General features: G+C 44.3%; 1 protein-coding gene across 1 annotated transcript in view; it reads left to right on the top strand.

Moving 5' to 3' along the window:
• The first annotated feature begins 2,994 nt into the window (after positions 1 to 2,994).
• ANKFN1 (ankyrin repeat and fibronectin type III domain containing 1) overlaps positions 2,995 to 19,498 on the top strand; it is a 74,293-nt gene continuing 57,789 nt past the window's right edge. The window contains exons 1-2 of the mRNA XM_026654615.1: positions 2,995 to 3,195; positions 13,177 to 13,387. Coding sequence (XP_026510400.1) covers positions 3,010 to 3,195; positions 13,177 to 13,387 — 397 coding nt within the window. The 5' untranslated portion in view covers positions 2,995 to 3,009. The remainder of the gene's footprint in view (positions 3,196 to 13,176; positions 13,388 to 19,498) is intronic.

Genomic DNA, 19,498 nt, shown 5'->3' with positions numbered 1-19,498 from the left:
TGATGGCATTTCTAGGCTTGAAGTCCCATTCAGCACCAAGTAGAGCTGCTTGACTTGTTCGTTATGAATGAACCTAGCCCTTTTCTCTTGTTGTTCTCAAGGCATTTGCAAACCATTCATCATCTCTGCAAATGCAAGGGGAGATTTTCAGAGGCGCAGATGGGAGTTAGGTGCCCAAGTTCCTTCGACTTTTGGTGAAAGTTGGGTGCTTCCTGATCCCCTGGACCTCTGAACAACTCCCCTGTGTACACTATTCACAAATATCTGCTCAGCCACTTGAACAAACTATTTCCAGCCCCTGGATTATTCATGAAACTTCCCCTTTTACTATTTGCAGTACATGACTGCTCACTTTTCTCATGTGGGGTAGCATCTGCTCCATGACTGGATGCCTGGAACTTTTAAACAGGAGCAGAGTGAATTGAACTATTTTGTGAGTGTTTGCAAGACCCTTTGTGTTACTGATACATAGCGTCTGGGGCTGATTCTCCCCACACGCTGCTGTACAGGAGGAGCCATATATTGAAGTCAGTGCAGGGTAAAGTGGATGTGAGCGCAGATGCCCTTTCTATTTCAATCTGTTGCTCGGTGGAATATAGGGAAGCAGGTTATCATGGGAGCATTACGAGGGGATCTTTGCCATCACTCTGAGTGACTGAGAATAAAATGATCTTTGGTAAGGTGCTGAGTCACCTTTAAATATTAATAACATGAGACTGTGGGATCTGAAGATCTCTGGGGGCAACACACCAAATCCAACCACCTCTTTAAACATATCTTCAGACGTTCATTAGAAACTCATTGAACTAATGGCAAGATTCTAAATAGGGGTTTAATGCGAGCACACCCTTAACAGCCATTTTTTTAAATCGTTTTATTTCACTGACTGCACCTTTGCTCATGTTTTCAATTAAAACTCCTGATTGATCCACTCACTGCATCAGTAAAGCAGAATGCTTTTTGCACTTGTCGTGTGTTTGCCATTAAAATCAGCACTAACTGACAGTTTCCACATCTGGTTCATGGAGTATCGGGGGCAGATCCATGCATGCTGCTCCAGATGTAACCAATGTGATTCCACCATGCGGGTGAGGAAAAAAGGATTTGTGGCACCCATGCTGAGTGTTCACGTCCCCTGTGTGCCATAGAGACCAAATTTTGGGGGGCTCCCTTCATACCCCCATGTAGCAAGTAATGGGGAACTAGGACTAGGGGGAAATCTTCCAATATATGGATCCACTGGATATTGCCCCAGTAGGGGATGACTGTAGCACCACGCAGAGTGATTCCACTACTGCTCCACAGCTGGATGGGACGGAGGGGTCCTTCCAACCCATCTTCCTGCTGCCCCTACAGAAACCCCCTTCCACTAGACCTGGCCACTCCTGTGTGTTTCTTTGCAGGGAGGGAGGAGAAAAGAGGAGGATCATTTAGCTCTATTTCCCTCTACTGCAAATAGGAAAAATAATTCCAGAATTTCAGGTAAATGTAGATTTTATTTTTATTGTAATATCTGTATAATATTACAAGGTTCCTTGGTCCAGTGAATGGAACACTGGACTGTAATTCAAGAGACCTGGATTCTGTTCCTGCCTCTGCTATTGATCTGCTGTGTGACCTAGGCAAAGGCACTGACTGTGTCTCTGTTTCCTCTGCCACCCTTTGTCTGTCTCATCTATTTAGACTAGCTCTTCGGGACAGGGACTGTCTTACTCTGTGTTTTGTGCAAGTGCTTAGTGCACAGGGGCCATAGTTTCAGTTCAGGCCACTGAGCTCTACTAAAATGCAAATGAATACACCTCTACCCCGATATAACGCCGTCCTCGGGAGCCAAAAAATCTTACCGTGTTATAGGTGAAACCGCATTATATCGAACTTGCTTTGATCCGCTGGAGCGCGCAGCCCCACCCCCTGGAGCCGCTGCTTTACCACATTATATCCGAATTCGTGTTATATTGGGTCGCGTTATATCGGGGTAGAGGTGTAATAATGAAAAAGCAAGATAACTTCTATTGTGTGCAATCTCACTGCACCTATAGTCCCATGGCCATCATGCTCAATGAAAGACGATCCTGGAGATCTTAGAAGGCCTGCTTTGCTTTCATCCATTTTTTTGCTCATTAGTTGCAGGGATGCTACTCACACAGAGCTCTGTTCTTGTTTGTACACACTGGTGTGCTGATTTAACGAGGAAGTCTCCTTGTCACTTGTCCCAATTATCTTGAGTCTCTGGGCATATGTTCGTCATTCAGAGACCTTGTCTATTTGTAGTACCTCGTTAGCCTGGGAAATGTGTGAGGTTATTTGTAAATGGACACTTTTGTGTTCAGAATGTCTGCTTTGCCACCATTCACCAACGGGAATGGAAGACTCAGAGGACTTGTGAGCGTTGGCGATGAGCTTTAAATCTTAGAGGCAAATTAAAGGCAAAGAGCAGCCGCAAGAAAGTGTTTAGCAGAAAAGCTTTTATGACAATAAATGGAAGGGCCAAATTGTTAGGTCCTGATTCTGCAATCCTGCTTGTTCTGGTTGAATTTAGGGAATATCATCATCACTTTACATACATAGAGTATAAGTCCCTCTTCCCAATTCTCATTTAACCCAAACTCTCCCCTCCCCTTTAAATATTTTTTTACCAGAATTGTTTTTATTCCCACAATGTGACTCACTTAGTCAATTCCCCAGGTATCGAACCCACATTTTGGAGCTCTTATTCCTCCCATTGGCTGGCACTCATAGGGGTGGTCCCATTGGTGTCCACATCATAGCCCTTTCCGCCCATTGATGTCAATGGGACTATCTCTGTGAGCAACAACTCACCAATGGAAAGGATCTAAAATATGGCCCTTCATGTTCTTGGTGTGGGGTTGGCCTACCTTAATGAAAGTCCATTGCTGCACAAGTCTTGCTGTGTGTGTTTCAAGGATGAGTTTTGAACGGATGAAGTTAGTGTAGCAAACCCATATCCAACGGCTGCATTGCCTTCTCTCTAGGAACGGCCACGTGAAAATGACACAGCAAATGCAGAATTTGAACCTTTCGCAGACAAAAAAGAACAGTGGGCCGTCTTCTCCGAATGCTGCTAAACGACTGTATCGCAACCTCTCCGAGAAGCTGAAGGGGAGTCACGCATCTTTTGATGAGGCGTATTTCAGGGCCAGATCAGATCGACTCAGTCTCCGAAAGACTTCTGTGGTAATTACTTCATTTTTAATAAACTGTCATATTAGCTAATTTCACCTTGACCTTGCTTCTCTGTTGTACCCCTTTCTTCATCCTTCTTCATCTGCATTTTGTCTGTTCATGGACCTGCTCTACACACCTATTCCTGCGCTTATGTCAGAGGAATCCCACTGATGTGAAGCACGTGGTAATAAGCACTATGCTTGATAACGTTTGCTCTGCAGAGCAGATATTGATTTTTTTCTTGTGGGCCAGATTCTGGGGCCCCCTTAGAGTACCAGTTCTTTATTCCATGAGGGAGTCCACTTTTAAGGAGTAAGGTTCTACACAGCATGAGTAAATGTTGCAGAATCTGGCCCTATAGATAAGGAAAATGTCTAGCCCACCTTGGACGTATAAGAAACGATCATTTTCTCTAGAAGTTTGACGTATGCGCCAATGTCTCTCAACAGCAAAGGAAGTAACAGTCGAATAAATAACAATTAAGTGCAAGGTCACAGGCGAGGATGGTGAGCACCAGATCAGAACCTAGACAGAGAGCCAAGGACCCCCACACATCAAAGCTTTTGGCACTCTCCTATGGTCGCAAAGCCCATCTATGGCCTTGATTGTACAAGATGCTGAGCACAGCACGTAGGCACTTGCTTAACCAAGCGCATGACTACTCCCATTGACTTCAATGGGGCTACTGTGACACAGCCTCGTGCGCTGCGTTCTGGCAGGCTTGGACAAACAGGCAGAGACCCCCGTAAAACGACACAGGCACGGGCTCAGTAAGCAACACAACCTCATCTATTTATTACTGGAGGGAGGTGCCGAGGCAGCTGCCCTCCTGCTGCTGGTGTTGCTGAAACAAAACAGGTTTCCTCCCCTCTGGAGGCAGGAAGGACACGCCCTTGGATTTCTACTCTGAATTGCTTCCTGAGGGAGGGGAGGAGCAGCCACCTTGAGGGGCTGCCTGTGGATGTGCCAAGAAACACCCGCTCACCCAGCCAGCACGGTAACGACGCCTGGGCTTAAAGTTAAGTGCTGTGCTGGATCAGGGCTAGCGTGCTCAGCACCTTGCAGGACAGCTCTACCTAAGGCCCATATTGCTAATGGGAACCGTATGACAGGCCAGAAAAAGATGTATGGCTTAGATTTCCTTAACACGTGCAAATCTGCCTTATATGTAAGAAAAATTGCATGCAGCAGTACAAGTGCTGAAGCCCTAGGAGAGTTAATTCAAAACAATCGCAGCCCGTAGATCAGGCTAGATGTTTCTTTCCGGAAGTTATAGGGCTAGATTCAGCCTGGCCCTGTTAGAGGGGCATGGCAGGAGAGAGGGCATTAGCAGACTGCTGTTCTCGTACATGGCCCGCAGAAGAGCTAGGCAGAGCTGCAGACCCTGTGCGCTGGACATGACAGGACGGCTCTGTCCCTGTTCCTATGGTGGGCACAGGGCACTGGCTGTCTCCACGACCCCTCCTGTCTTCCATGCCCTGGCCAGGGGAGCTGCCTGGCTGTGGGAGAGGTAAGCAGCTGTGCATGGGCTTGGTAATGGGAACACAGCCTGTGTGCCTCAGGAATTTCTTCTTTGAGGCACAGCACCTCATTGGGTCAGAGCTGCCATTGGGTCAGAGCAGCTGCTCCCTCCCCTTAACTGGAGCTGCACGTAGATGGCAGTATCTAGCCCATGGAGAGGGGTTTGTACAATGACGTTTGGATTTGCATCTGGATCCACTTTGGGGAGCATTTGGGTTTAGGAGGGTTTGCTACAGGCCTCGGTATAGGAGTTAGCTGTGGAAAAAGCCCACTGGGTCATGATTTCCACCCCATCCCCCGCCTTTTTTTTTTTTTTTTTACCAGGTTTTTTTTAATCATATCTTTTGTATGATTATTGTGCCGGCAAAGGCACTGCAATGCCAGGCTGATGCATGGAGTGGATGGAACAAGGTCCTAGCCCAGCTCCCTGTTCCAAAAATCCACTTATTATGCAGTCCCAGACAGGGAACACGTAGGATCACATGGGTAAATCTGTTCTTAGCCAAAAGGCTGAGGAGCAAATGACAGCTGTAGAGACTGAACTCCTCTGTCACGTAGTGAGCTGCTGGCTTGCTCTCTTACTGCCCATCATCCTTCTCAGATCTGACCTGTCAGGACCCCCTCTAGGCATGGGAGTGTTTGTTTCAGTCCTCGGCCTTACTGACAAAACTCGATTGCCAGGCATGATGTGGACAGTTGTATAATGGGAAATAGATCGAGACTCACTACTTTTATGTCCTCCAATCCATTATGCAACCATGAAAGTGGAATGGCTTTTTGTCACGACTGACCTGCCGTAGGCCAAACGCTAGAGGTGAAAGTTTCTATAGCCCATCCATAATTCAGAGCCTGATCCAACACCCATAAAAGTCAGTGACAAGATTCCCACTGACCTCTGTGGGCTTTGGATCAGGTCCCCACTGAGCAAGCCAATCAACCAACTATCTATTATTTTCAGTGTTCGCTGTGGAAAATAACCAGGAAACTACAAGTAAGGAGTAAAAATATAACGCATCAAGGTGTTAGCTGATATGTTTTTTTAATCCTAAACCTCAATTTAAAGGACATCTGTGGTATAGGGTCGACACATTAATTAAAATCAAATTTCCAGATGAGAGAACAGGATTTTTAGACTCTTCATTCACCGTCCACTAGTGAACAGTTTTCTCTTCATTTTTTCTATGCAACACTTTCCATTCAAGACATTTATTGTCCTGCCAGAGACATAGCCACCTCCCAGCACTGCTTTATTCTCACACTCATGTTTGTCAAAGCACTTCCTTGCTGGAACTAGTTCAACATTTTGTTTCCAACTCCAGGACCAGACATGGACTTTTCTAGCTAACCCAAAGCAAATAGCTACATATGATTGCATTTTTAAACACTCAGCATTTAATCACTTCACTGGAACATAGCTACTGCTTACCGCAAAGCGGCACGGTGGTTCTTTTCAGTGTGTACATTTTTGCATCTGTGTAACACCCTCCACAAATTAATCTTGTCGTGCAACTGTTAAGGGAGGAAAAACTTGAGAATTGTCCCTAAACTGCACTTGATCGCTTGTAGCTGGGCCGTCAGATACTGTTTGCTCCCAGTGATGTTTTCACAGTAGAGAAATATCCTGTGCTCTGGTGGGTGCAGATGAAGTCAGAAGGCACTTTTGAATCATTTTGATGGTACCAGCTGGTCTGAAGCTGAACATGTCGGTCTGATGAGATCACAGTCCTCCTTTCCCCCATTTGAATTCCGTCCCCAGCAGCTGCAGGTGACTGAATAGTATAGCAAATACTAAGGGATGTTTTAAATAAGAGTTTGGTGCAGTATTTGCATTAACTGATATAGTAGGTAAAGACAGTTCTTGTTTGCAAACTGCAAACTGACAGGAAGAAGGATGGTCTAGTGGTTACAGCACTTGACTGGGGCTTGGGTTCGAGTCCAAGCACAGTTGCAGACATCAAGTGCAACCTGGGGCAAATTACTTAATCTACCCTTTCCACTCTCTAAAATAAGAGGTGATATTTTGCTCTCACACAAGCGTATTATGAGAATAACACCCATTAATCATTGCAAGATGCTCAGATATGATGATGAGGGCCATATAAGTACCTAGGTAGACAGAATAGATCACAATTCCCATTATTTTTTTTTCTCAGTGTTCAAAACTATTGGACAATTATTTCATGCAAATACTTTTCAGCCTATTGGTTGCTTCTGACTTGTTCATTGAGGATATTTGCAATTTGGCCTCTGCTGTTTTGATTGGATGCAGAGAGTAGGTTACAATGCATGCTCTTTTCCTTGTCTAGATGAGAGCAACTCTGCATCAGATTTTCTGTGTGACTATGAACTTTCGTATTTGCATTTTGGGTTGAACTAATTTAGGCCCCAATTCAGCAAAGCACTTAAGCATGTGTTTAGGTGCATCCCTGTTCAGTAAAGCATTTAGGGCCACATTTTCAAAGGTATTTAGGCAACTAAAGCTATAGATAGGAGCCTAATATGATTTTTTGAGCAATGTCTATTTAAATCTCACTGGGCACTTATCGGCATCTTTAGGTACCTAAATATCTTTGAAAATCTGACCTGTTAGCCTTTGCTTAACTTTAAGCATTTGTTTAAGTCCCATGAAAGTCAACAGGACTTAGGCATGCACTTAAATTTAAGCATGTGCTTAAATGCACTGAGGAATAGGGATGGTTTGCTGAATTAAGGCTTTATTGAGGCTGAATTTAAAAAAAAAAAATCAAAGTTCCCCAATAATTTTTGCAGTATTCACCCAGAACTTGTTTTAGGTACAGAAGCTGTATAGCACCCAGCCTGCTGTCTGGTATTGTACATATAAAAATATTATATGTTTGAATAAGAAAGGGCCAAATTCTGCTCCTAGTTATAGGCTAGAAATCCAGAGTCACACCCCTGACTTCAGTTCAGCTTCACAACTCACACTGCACAATTTGGCACCAAATTATAAAGCCCAATTATTTTTTCTGCTTATTCCTAATGCAAGGATTGCCCCTATATGATGTAATGTCTGTAAGACTAATTTTGAGCTTTGACTGTAATATGAAGACAAAGTAAGTTGATGATAATTTTTGGTCCTAAAATAGTGCTCCATAAACACTAGTCAGATAATCTCCATTGCACTGGTATTGTTTCTGTTTTCAAATTGGATGAACACACAGGTGCTTCTGATGTATATTCTGAAATTCATTTTGAATTTTTCTTTCTGTTAATGCATGTAAAATAGAGAGCTCAGATATTCACAGGAAATTAACTTGAAAGGGGTACCAACTTGACTGAAATGAATTTATTTTAAAGTCCAAACGAATATGCCTGGAGAAACAAAAAGTGGCATTATTTGCCAACTCTAATTTTTAATATAAAGGTGGTTTTGGTAGGTTATAGTTCATAGTTCACAATCCTTAGCCTTAAACCTGCAGGGAGCAAAGAAGTGTAACCCTTTTGCTCTTCTTATCTGGAATGTTAATGACCCAATTTAAAACATGTTAAATGTGCCTAGACAGCAGAGTGAAGGCCAGATATTAAATACACCTCTACCCCGATATAACGCGACCCGATATAACACGAATTCGGATATAACGCAGTAAAGCAGTGCTCTGGGGGGCCGGGACTGCACACTCCGGCGGATCAAAGCAAGTTCGATATAACGCGGTTTCACCTATAACGTGGTAAAAAAATTTTGGCTCCCAAGGACAGTGTTATATTGGGGTAGAGGTGTACATGTAATAATATCTAATTCCCATTGACTCCAATTGGAGTTGAAGCCGCTCAATATGTTTCAGGATCTGTGCCACTAACTAATAGGTTTTCTCTTGTCTGAGCAAAGAGTTTCATCATCTCAGATGGGAGGGGAACCCCACAAACACACGAAGAAAGTGCTGAGTTCTAATTTCAGAGTGATCCAAATCAAGCATTAGAAAAGCAGGGGAACAGATGTGTGGAGCTGCTGTGTAGTGCAAGGCAACTGCTGCATTGCAGTAAAAATTTCTCTCCTTTTAGGCTTTGCCTTAGAATTGAGAAATACGTGACAGGATCTTTTCTTACATTTATTTTAGACATGCCCTCACCAGTGACAGTTTGCCTTTAAAACCATTCTAATTATGATTTAGATAACTAGAGGATAATCTCTACCCATCTGCCATTTGTTCATCTATCATTTTAGGATTTTTCTCTTGCAACCCTTCCACTAGCATCAAAGCACTGGGTGGGTATATGAAATCTGGCTAATAGAATTCCTTATATTAAATACAAGGAGAATTAATTAGTTATCTTGAGTGTCTTTCCTGAGTAGTATTTATGAAATGGAGTTGCTTGGAAATTGTCAGAGAAAAATGTTTACCTCTCAGTTTTGTATCTTGGGCTCTCAAGATAAAACATACAAAAAGACCTATTTTGAAAGCGACAGGTGTGAGCTATTATACAACCTCCTTAGAAAGGATTGAAAAGCTTAAAGCAAATGTGTTTTATTTGTGGTAGCTGAGGTGAAATGAAACAGGTGAAAATTTTGAGTGCAGACAATTTTAAATACTGCTACGCTCTATTCTGGTGGGCCACCATATCTACTGTATCACAGTAGCACCCAGGGCCGGTGCAACCATTTAGGCAAACTAGGCGGCCGCCTAGGGCGCCTAGTGATTGGGGGCGCCTAAAAGCCCGCTCAGGCGAGGAGGTGGAGTGGAGGTGAGCTGGGGCGGGGGGACGCTGGGAGGGCCGCCCACAGTAACGGGGGGGGGCGCATAGGGGAGCCGCTCCCCGCCCCAGATCACCTCCACTCTGCCTCCTCCGCTGAGCACACAGCCCCCGCTCTAAGTCTCCTCCAATCGGCGCCGCAAGCCTGGGAGGGGAGGAGAATTAGAGCGGCGCCAACGTGCTCAGCGGAGGAGGCGGAGCCAAGGTGAGCTGGGGCGGGCTCCCCGGGTGGGGTTAGCTGCCACGGTGGGGGTCTCCCCGGGCGGGGTTAGCTGCCGCAGAGGGGGGGGCTCCCTGGGCGGGGTTAGCTGCCGCAGGGGGGGGGTAGCTGCTGCGGGGGGGGCTCCCTGGGAGGGGGGAGTGGCGGGCTCCCCGGGTGGGGGGCTGGGTTAGCTGCCGCGGGGGGCGGGGTTAGCTGGGTGGGGGGCAGGGCGCAAGGTGGAAGTTTCGCCTAGGGCGCAAAACTTCCTTGCACCGGCCCTGGTAGCACCACTTACAGTAGCTGCCCTTTTAAACTTTTAGATAACATCATCTCAGTAGTTGCAATATTTCTTGTATTTCCCATGTTGAGCAATGTTCATGTTTTCTCTAACTAGAAGGCGCGCTGTACTGTTACATTCTTTTTAATAAAGTTATTGTATATGGATTAAGGTAGTGGTTTGCTTGTTTAGAACATTATAGCTAGAGCGGGTCAAAAAATTTCTAACAAAGTTCTTCCATCAGAAAATGCCATTTTGTTGAAAACTAAACTTTGTGCTGGAACGAGAAGGTTTCAACAAAGGTTTGTTTTTAAAAAAGACAAAACTTTGAAACAAAGTTTTGATAAGGTCAAAACATTAGGAACATTTTGATTTTTCATTTCAAAATGTACATTATAAATTATAATATTTTTCTAAAAGTTGAAATGGGAACGAAACATTTCAATTGGCCCAAGACAAACAAATTTTTGAAAATGTTGTTGGGTTTTTTTTGTTTGTTTGATTGGTTGGGGTTTTTTTGGCCTTTGATCTGCTTCAGAGCTCAGATCTATTGCACTGGAATTGGGGATCTCATCTTGGTACATAACGTACATCACAGAGCCCACCACACAATGTGGAACAACTAGCAGAGTATTAATACAACAGTTCCATTGACAGGTATTAAAGATATACTAGCAGAACTGTCTTGAAAAGCTAGTATCGGCCTATATCCACCAAAGTATCCATTAATTTTTGGGTGCCCAACTCGAGACATCTTGAGCCTGATTTTTCAGAGGTGCAAATCACCCGCAGCTCCAGCTGAGTTCAATGTTATCAGAGCTTCCCTTTCACAGGCAATGGTTATTTTCTTCTAGAGGTCCACAGATGCCTCCTTGGAGTCTCCATAATCCCTTCATTTATTCCCTTTTTACTCTCCCACACTCCGCCAGGCCTCTTCCTGCAGCAATGAGGGCCTGAACACAGAGTTCAGCAATGCTTCTCCTTCAATAGGCCAAACGGGAGTGCTAGTGAGTGTGCTGAGCAGGCTGCCTCTGTAACATTTCCGCTTCCAGCAATGAGGGAGAGCCAAGCTTCAGTCCTGAATCTCTCTCTCGCTCATATCCGAGTATTTCTTTAATGCTCCCCTCAGCACAGTACATCCACCCAAACTGTAGCTCCCTTGCATGGCATCATGCTGAGCTCTCTTTGCACAGCTGGGCCAGTTGCTTCTAATAATTCACTTTTAAAAGAAGAAAGCTGTTGGGTAATTATCACAAAGGGACATTGAAAGGGAGTTTAAAGTAACTTGGCAAATAACACGTCACCACTGTAGAGCACTGGAAGGATGTTTTCATAAACAAAAACCCTGCAGGCCGTGCTAGCTTCCTGCACCTGCTTCTTCCCAGCTCAATTAAGGAGTGATATATTTCTTTGCATCCTACCACTCTTCCTTTATCACTTCCCTTAGTTCTTATATCTATTGTTGGGGGGGAAAGGGGCCTCACTGTTCTTTTCTTGCCTAGAATAGCAGAGAAGATGCTAATACATGGTACATCCTTGGGTCCTATTTTTCAGGTGCTCACCCACTCCATCTGCATTTTTCTGAGTACCACACAGATACACGTATTTGGTTACCTGCCGATATTTTGGAGGTACCCAGCCAGTTAATCTACTTCAGTCCCATCCCCTCTTCTTACCTAATGATGACAAGCTCCACTGAGTTTCAAGGCCTCTCCTAGTCAGCGTTTTTCTCTGGATGTGAAATTATTAGGGTATTTAAAAATGGCCTAGGGCTTGTCTTCAATGCAACAGTTAGCTTGAAGTGGTACACTCAAGTTATTGCAGTCGACCTGACCTACCCTAGCTCGAGTGAGACTAACTACACGGCACAGCAATAGTCACGTTGCACAGAGTGACTGCATGAGCAGCTGCTGAGTAGTTGTGGGTATGTTTATACTGCAAAGTTATTCCAGGTGATCGGCATGTGGGTTAGCCTGGCCAGTATGTGAGCGTTTCCCCTGCAAAGCCTTACATGCGTTACTGTATCCTCCCTGTTTCTGCTGTCACTCCTGTGTCTCTGGGGGCATATCCCAGGGTTCTTTGTGCTGAGACAGACTAGGATTCTTTCCCAGTCAATTCTGTCAGTTGTGGGAGAACTTGTCTGTCCCTCGGGGGAATTGTGGGAAGGGTGTTGGAGGACCATCAGGACTTATGTGATCTTGCTAGAGTCCTCACTGCAAAGCGGGTGGATTCCAGCCTGAGCTTTCACCCATACCCCCAGCTGTTGAAGCAAGCACAGGGTCAAAGCACAAATAAGCACATGCTTGGGGGTTTTGTGTGTGGATGGTAGAGGGATGTGGGCAACAATGCATGCATGCGCTAGTATTACAGTGTAGACATACCATTTAACTTGAGCTAGAGGGTTTTTTGTGTGAATAGGAGTAAGGTTATGAGCAAAACTCGAGTTATAACTCCAAGCTCTTACAGCAGTGAAGAGAAGCCAGATATGCTGCTACCATGCAGAGACCACTGCCTATCATGCTGACAAATATTATTTCTTTTTTTTTTTACTGGTACTCCCCTGTCGGCTATATCCATCTGTCGTCTCTTGTCTTATAATTAGATTGGAAGCCCCTTAGGGCAGGGACAATCTTTTTGTTCTGTTTTTGTACAGAACCTAGCACAGAGGTGTCCTGCTTCACGACTAGGGCTTCTTGGTGCTATGGAAAAACAAATAATAATAATAAGCCCTGAAGAGTTCAGAATTTATGAGCAATTTCAGAACCAGTGCCTGGTACCAGCTCATGATAAAGCTGCAAGACACTTTTTGAGTTTTGCTTTGTTTTAGTTGGATGTTGATTATCTTGGGTTACATCCCCCAGGTTTTTGCTTTGAGTTTTGGGGTTTGAACAACCTCAGAGTCAAACCCTCTGCCAAACCCACAAACTTTCACCCAGTTTCACATGTAAATCTTAAAAGATCACTTATGTGGCTTGGGTTCAGGACAAACCTGTAAATCGGCTCAGATTTGCTTTGTGAGGGTTGTGAACCTCATTGAACCTTCCAACGAACCTGAACTGAGTTCAAGGGTATAATGAAACCTGAAGCAAGGGGAGATGTGCAAATTGTTTTCAACAAAGCCCATCTCCAGGGGAAGCTAACCTACTGGTAGGGCCCTTCCTCTAGTCTTTACGCTTGGGCTATAGGATTGGGCCAGTGGTCTCTGGAACAGGATACAAAGTAAAACTTGTGGCTGCCATAGGAAGAATTGTAACTAATTTCTGCTGTTGCTGATGTACAGAATTTCCAGTGCAACGAAGCTATGTTTGAGGCGGTAGAACAGCAGGATTTGGACGCTGTTCAGATTCTCCTCTATCAATATACACCAGAGGAGCTGGATCTAAACACACCGAACAGTGAGGGATTAACTCCCTTGGATATTGCCATCCTGACAAACAACGTGCCTATCGCTAGGATCCTTCTGAGGATTGGCGCAAAGGAAAGCCCGCACTGTAAGTATAGCAGAACCCAAATTGTGTTGCTCCAAATAATCCATACTAAGGGCTTCCTCTTGCTCTGGGAGGCTCAATTAAATTACATAAAAGAGAAAAAACTGTCTGCTTTTGTTTGTAAGATGAATACAAGCAGCAATGGCACCACGACAACTGGAGACAGTTGCAGGAGTATTTGCTTCCTGAGCACAAGCTCAACAGGTCTTTCCTGTCTTGTGTCAGCAACTGGGGTGCAACCTACCAACCCAGCAAATCCCAACCTCAAGACTTGCTTTAAGTGGCTCTGGGGATAAAGTTAGCTGTTTGCCATGTCCCATAAAGAGGGAACACACCAAAGTCACGTGGGAATGGCCTCAATAAAGTTCAGACATAGCTGTTCACTTTCGCTGGTTCAGTGTGTGACACTTGATTCTATATAGGTATTACTGTGTAGGCACATGAAGACATATGTTTTCCATGTAGGCTCAGGAGCCATATTTATCAAAGTTATTGTTATGATAGTAGTTAGTGTGAGACACCCTAGTGCGCACTAGAATTTACAGCCCTCAAGTGCAGATAGCGTAGATGATGGTAGGTTATATGATGCTATAGGGTTAGGCATCATTAAATACTTGACAATTACCAATTATAGCAGCTGAAGTTACCATGGTATTTGCAGTAATCTCCATTCTAAGTATTAGCTTTATGTTTTGAGGCTTGTTTAACCCTTCATTTTAAAGCTCTTTGGGATGAAAGGCGTATAGCAGAAAGCAAAATCTATTAATTGACTCCATCTCTCTCTGAATGAAACGGCTCTGTGGACCTGTCTGCTGTAGGTACATTGTCTACAAAGGTCCCATTGCTGCTAAAACTGGTTCACGTCCACTAGTGTTAGCAACATTGTGAGCCCTAGCGTAGATGTACCAAGACAAGTGGCAAATTAACCATTTACTGTCTTTCAGTAGTGACAAGATGTTTTTCTAAAGCATATGCTGTACTTCAACTATAGATAGGGCTTCTGATTTTAGGTTTTAAGTAAAAAAACACCTATAAAACACCCCAAATACAAAAAAAAATTAGTGTTTATCCAATGAACAGCCAAAAAAGAAAACCTAGAAATGGTTACTCAATTCAGGTTGACTTCCCTGCCTTCCCTATAGTCGGTGTCCCTGCTCCCTGGCTTGCATCTAACATTAATTCATGCTAGGTACTTTAAACCTGCCTCAGCTACTGAGCACAGCCAATTCCTACATTTCAATGGACACTCTATAGCTAGGGAGGACTGTACACGCACACAGAATTTACAACACTTCTGTATTACAAATTGTGGATGCAATTTAAAAAATTGTTAAAAATTTTAAAAATCCATTTTGCTTGAAGATGGAAATTACTATTCTTGACGTCATAAACATTGTACTTTTTGACTACATTGGGATATTAATATGATGGGAAAGGATACAATCTCTCTAGATAATGGTAAGCGTATTTGTATTTTATTTTTTATTAATTATCAGCTTCTATTTATGGTAAGTATGTATTATAAAAAATGTCAGCCTAGTGCCAGGGAGAGGTATATGAAATGCACTAAATGCTAAACCAGGGATCCATAACAAATATACAAAGCTTAAACTAACATGTACGGAATTTTTATACATGTAATAAAAATTAAAGTTGATCCTATTTAAACAAGAATTTTGGGATGTACACCCCAAAAATCTTCTCATTACAGTATATAAAAAGTAAAACCCCCTGATTTTTGCATATCATCACAGAAAGCAAATAGCTAAAAAATGAACTACAAACAATGAAACTGATACACCGAGAAACAGAAGCCGTAACTATAAATTACTGGACTCAATCATGCTCAGTTACCTGGTCTGGATTCTGCAGGAGGTCAGACCAGATCAGTGGGTCTGGCCTTAAAATCTATAGATTTAGGGCCAGATTTTTATAGCTATTTAGGAACCTATTGATGTAGATAGTTGCCAGTGGGATTTTCAAAAGTGCTTATTGCTTCCACTGCGTGCCTACCTGCATTTTAGGCAGCTAAATACCTTTAGAAATCTGGCTCCTAATTCCTATTTAGAGCATGGCCTATTTATGCCATTCAGCCAGTATAAAAGGACCTCAGTGTAAACCCAGCCTTATGAATGTGTAAGATGGGCTACCAGCTGTTGGCAGGGTTACCAAAGCTAAATAACAATGTTAAAAATGATTGCCTCAGCCAGCACTCCCACCCAAGCTAGGGCTGTTTAACATTATTAACACCGGTGGAGCTGAACTGATGTTAGCAATAGAGGGAAATCTTTAGAAAATAAGTAGATAGGGACTGAGTCAGTAATACAGAGATCACAGGTCCCTAATGGCATTGAGTATATGAAACAGGATAATAGACTCTTATGTCTATGGAGTAATGGGACGATTATTCTGGTCCATGCCATCGTGTCCCAACGAGGTAGCAAGGAGTGTGGAGGTATATCACTGAATATATAGTTGAGCCACTTCCAATACCTCAGACATTAATTCCCACTCTTCTGTTGAGCTAACAGTCCCATTAAAATCAGATTACCGCAATTTTAGGGCCTCATCTAAAGTGCAATGGAGTCAATGGGAGTCTTTCCATTCACTTTGATGGGCTTTGGCTCAATGAGAGAATGACAGTAGCAATGAACTGGTAGGATGGCATCGGTAAATATATAGTAACTGCACCAATGAAAACTCAGCTCAGATTATACCTCCTCACTGCACGGGAACACTAATAGCACTTATTGTGGTTATAAAACTATCCTTTGTCTTCCTTCATGGGACTTTTTCTGCATAATTTGGGGAGTGCGGGGGCGGGGGAGGAATTTACCAAGTCAATTAATCAACCTTAAACCATGACACAAACTCTGACGCCTTACTTTTGGCTAAAAATACACAAATATATACGAATTTATTTTAAAGTGTCAATGCCTATATTTAGGACATTCCCAGCAAGGCTATAATGAGACTGTGTTTGAAGGGTTCAGTCACTGCAGACTGTGTCATTAATTTGAAGTTAGTTAAATTAACAACATTTAGGATTGGCATGTCAATCTCAGTGCTCCAGGAAATTGCACCTTGAGGCGACTCACATTGCCAATTTTTTTCACTGGAGAGTGTGTGTGTGTGTGTGTGTGTGTATGGGTGTGTGTGTTGGGATTTTTTGCCAGACCCTCAGTGTTGGTACACCTTTATTGCTTTTCTATGTCCACAGCACTTATATTATCATTTATTCTGGCCTCCTTTAACCTTCCCATGAGATTTTTGCATAGTGTAGCTGCTCAGTGAAAAGAGGGGTGTTTTTTTTTTGCTTTATATTTATTTGTTTATTTTTCTGTCATGGTTCATGACTGAGGCTTTAAAAAAAAGTGTGACAGCATTTAGAGTGCATGATTGACTGCTGAAGCAACATTCATTAACCATGACAAATCTAGAGGAAAACACAGTCTTGAGTGTTCTAAACAGCAGTTAAAAAAAAGACTAAACTAATTTTTCATTGACCTCATCTGTAAATAAATGCAGTCTGATGGCAAGCAGGGGCAATCATAAATTAGTATTCATTTCCTGTAATTAATGCAAACATGCCTATGAACACAGAGAATATGAATATATAACCACCTCATTTCCATTTCAAAATATGCCCACCAAATTTCCACTTCACTTATCTTGATTTTCAGTTTTTCTGATTGAAATAATGGTGAAGGTTTTCTCAATAAAAACCACATCATTTGGGTTTTTGTCCTCGAGGATCTCAAGTCGCTGCTTGAAAGTGAAAAGCGAAGTGTCGCATTCAAGGCTCCATGGAAAGGCTTTCAGCGCCTCTGTGTTTGTCTCCATTGTTCGAAGCTGGCAGTAATCGCTGTTTTACCCTACTCTGCCCCCTTGCCACACTTCACAGCCCCTCCACATTCCTTCCTATATTTAGCCTTTCCTGTTAGAGTGAAATCCCCTCCACCTGCATGGCATTTGGGCTCTGAAGACCTGACCCAACACCCAATAGAAAGACTCCCATTGACTTCAATGGGCAGAGGGATCTGGAGGTAGAACTCCCACCTGCCCCTTCCCTGTACCACCCAACCCAGTTGCAAAAGGTGTTGGGCAGCTAAACATGTATAAACTTCACCTCTCGCTGGCTGACTCATTTCAGACCCTTTCTGTGGTCCAAGATACCTGTGCCTGGCAACTCTGCCCAGTATCTCCACCCAGCACAGCCCCTGGCCTTCATGCCATCACCCTTTTCTGTCAAGTGACTGTTACATGTGAGGCTCAGAATTCTTTGTTTCCTCTCCAGGGTAATGTGGCCTTCCACTGGCTTTCGCAGTGGGCCACACCCTGAAACCCTCCCTCAGTTTCGTCAGTGGGAGCATTCCCTGAGTAAGGAACAAGGGCAATCTCTTTCTTCCTCGCCCACCCCAGCAAAACACACAGGAGTGGGCCCCGGTGCGGAAATCTCTCTGAGGTCCCTCTTGCAGAGCTTTCCTTGCACCACCCCTCTAGCGGAAGGAGTCCGGGAGCTCTGGATTGTGGAGGGCATGCCGCCTACCAACCCTCACAGACCTTGGTGATTCAGAGCGAAAGGAACCCCGACCCCCAATTCCAAGGGAAGACAGCAGCCCTGCTACAAGAATAGCTCTTGCTCCTCCTCTCCCCTTCCCCCACTCCACACTAGGAGCAGGAGTCCAGCAGGAATCACACTACCATTAGCTGGGTCCCCTTGTAGCTACACTGCCCTAGCTTTAGAGAGGACACAGGTGACATACCTCCCAGCTGCGTTACTTGGATTTCTGTGTGGAAATCCAAAAGCAAAACAGAGAGCAACAACTCCCACTACCAGATCCAGGGCTGGCTCCAGGTTTTTTGCCGCCCCAAGAGGCCAAACAAAAAAAAAAAAAGCTGCGGCAGCGTGATCGCACCGCTCCACTCTTCGGCGGCAATTTGGCTGCAGATCCTTTGCTCCGAGAGGGGACTGAGGGACCCGCCGCCGAATTGCCGCCGAAGACTCGGACGTGCCGCCCCAATAGCAGCCGGAGTGCCGCCCCTTGGTATTGGCCGCCCCAAACACCTGCTTCTTTAGCTGGTGCCTGGAGCCGGCCCTGATCAGATCCACGTGAAGCCCAGTCCATGCAAGCCCCAGCACAAGCTCATTCTTCCCTTAAATACCAAATAGCAGAAGGATATAGTGCAGCCCCTAGAGCATTTACATTAAAAATGTAAAGGAGGTTGATTTACTCTCCCTGCTCTCAGAGTCCACTTTGTACTATGTAACCATCTCTCTCTCCTCCACTGATTTTCTTCATCATTTGTGCAAAACTAAGTACAAATAAAATTAAAATGCCCAGTGGTTGTTGCCTGCAAACACCTTGCCAAGGCCTGACAACTGTAGAGTTGAATCTTGATGAGGGAGATGAGATCAGATCATCCTCTGGACCTTGGAGCAATGCCAGTTTACACCAGCTGAGAACCTGACCCATAGAACCTTCCCTCTCAGTCCTGGTATGCTATCAGATATGCTCCACACTTACCATTTGCATGGATCCAGGAAGGTCTGTCACCCTTTGCTGGTCTCACAGAAGGTAGCGAATTCTGAAGATGTCAGCCGATTGTGGTAAGCATGGCTATGTGTCCCAAGATGTCCACATGAAGAATGATCATACTTGGAGGAGAGAGGCTGCAAGCCAGCTTCTGAAAGCAGAGCCCTAGAGATGACCCTGCTTCAAAAACCTTTAGGATGTCAGAGGTGTGGAGTAATTCTTTACTCTTCCCCTTGTGGTTGTTAAATACCCGATGGCACTTTTCACATTAGTAAGTGGGATTATCCTTGGACTCCTGCCTAAGCTCCAGTCATGATACTCAAAAAGAACAGGAGTACTTGTGGCACCTTAGAGACTAACAAATTTATTTGAGCATAAGCTTTTGTGGGCTACAGCCAGGGCCGGCTCCAGGCACCAGCCGACCAAGCACGTGCTTGGGGCGGCATCTTAGAAGGGGCGGCCAATGTTGGGGTGGCGGGGGGCGCTCGCCATGTTTTTGGTTTTGGGTTTTTTTCGGCAGGGCGGTGCTTGAGGGGGTTTTTTTTGTTTGTTTGTTTCGGCCGGGCAGCGCGGGGGG

The sequence above is a fragment of the Terrapene carolina genome, unplaced genomic scaffold (assembly GCF_002925995.2).
Source record: "Terrapene carolina triunguis isolate 2854851 unplaced genomic scaffold, T_m_triunguis-2.0 Scaffold192, whole genome shotgun sequence".
In the NCBI taxonomy this organism is placed as follows: Eukaryota; Metazoa; Chordata; order Testudines; family Emydidae; genus Terrapene; species Terrapene triunguis.
The sequence above is the reverse complement of the archived record's forward strand: the minus strand, read 5'-3'. Positions and strand labels throughout refer to the sequence as shown.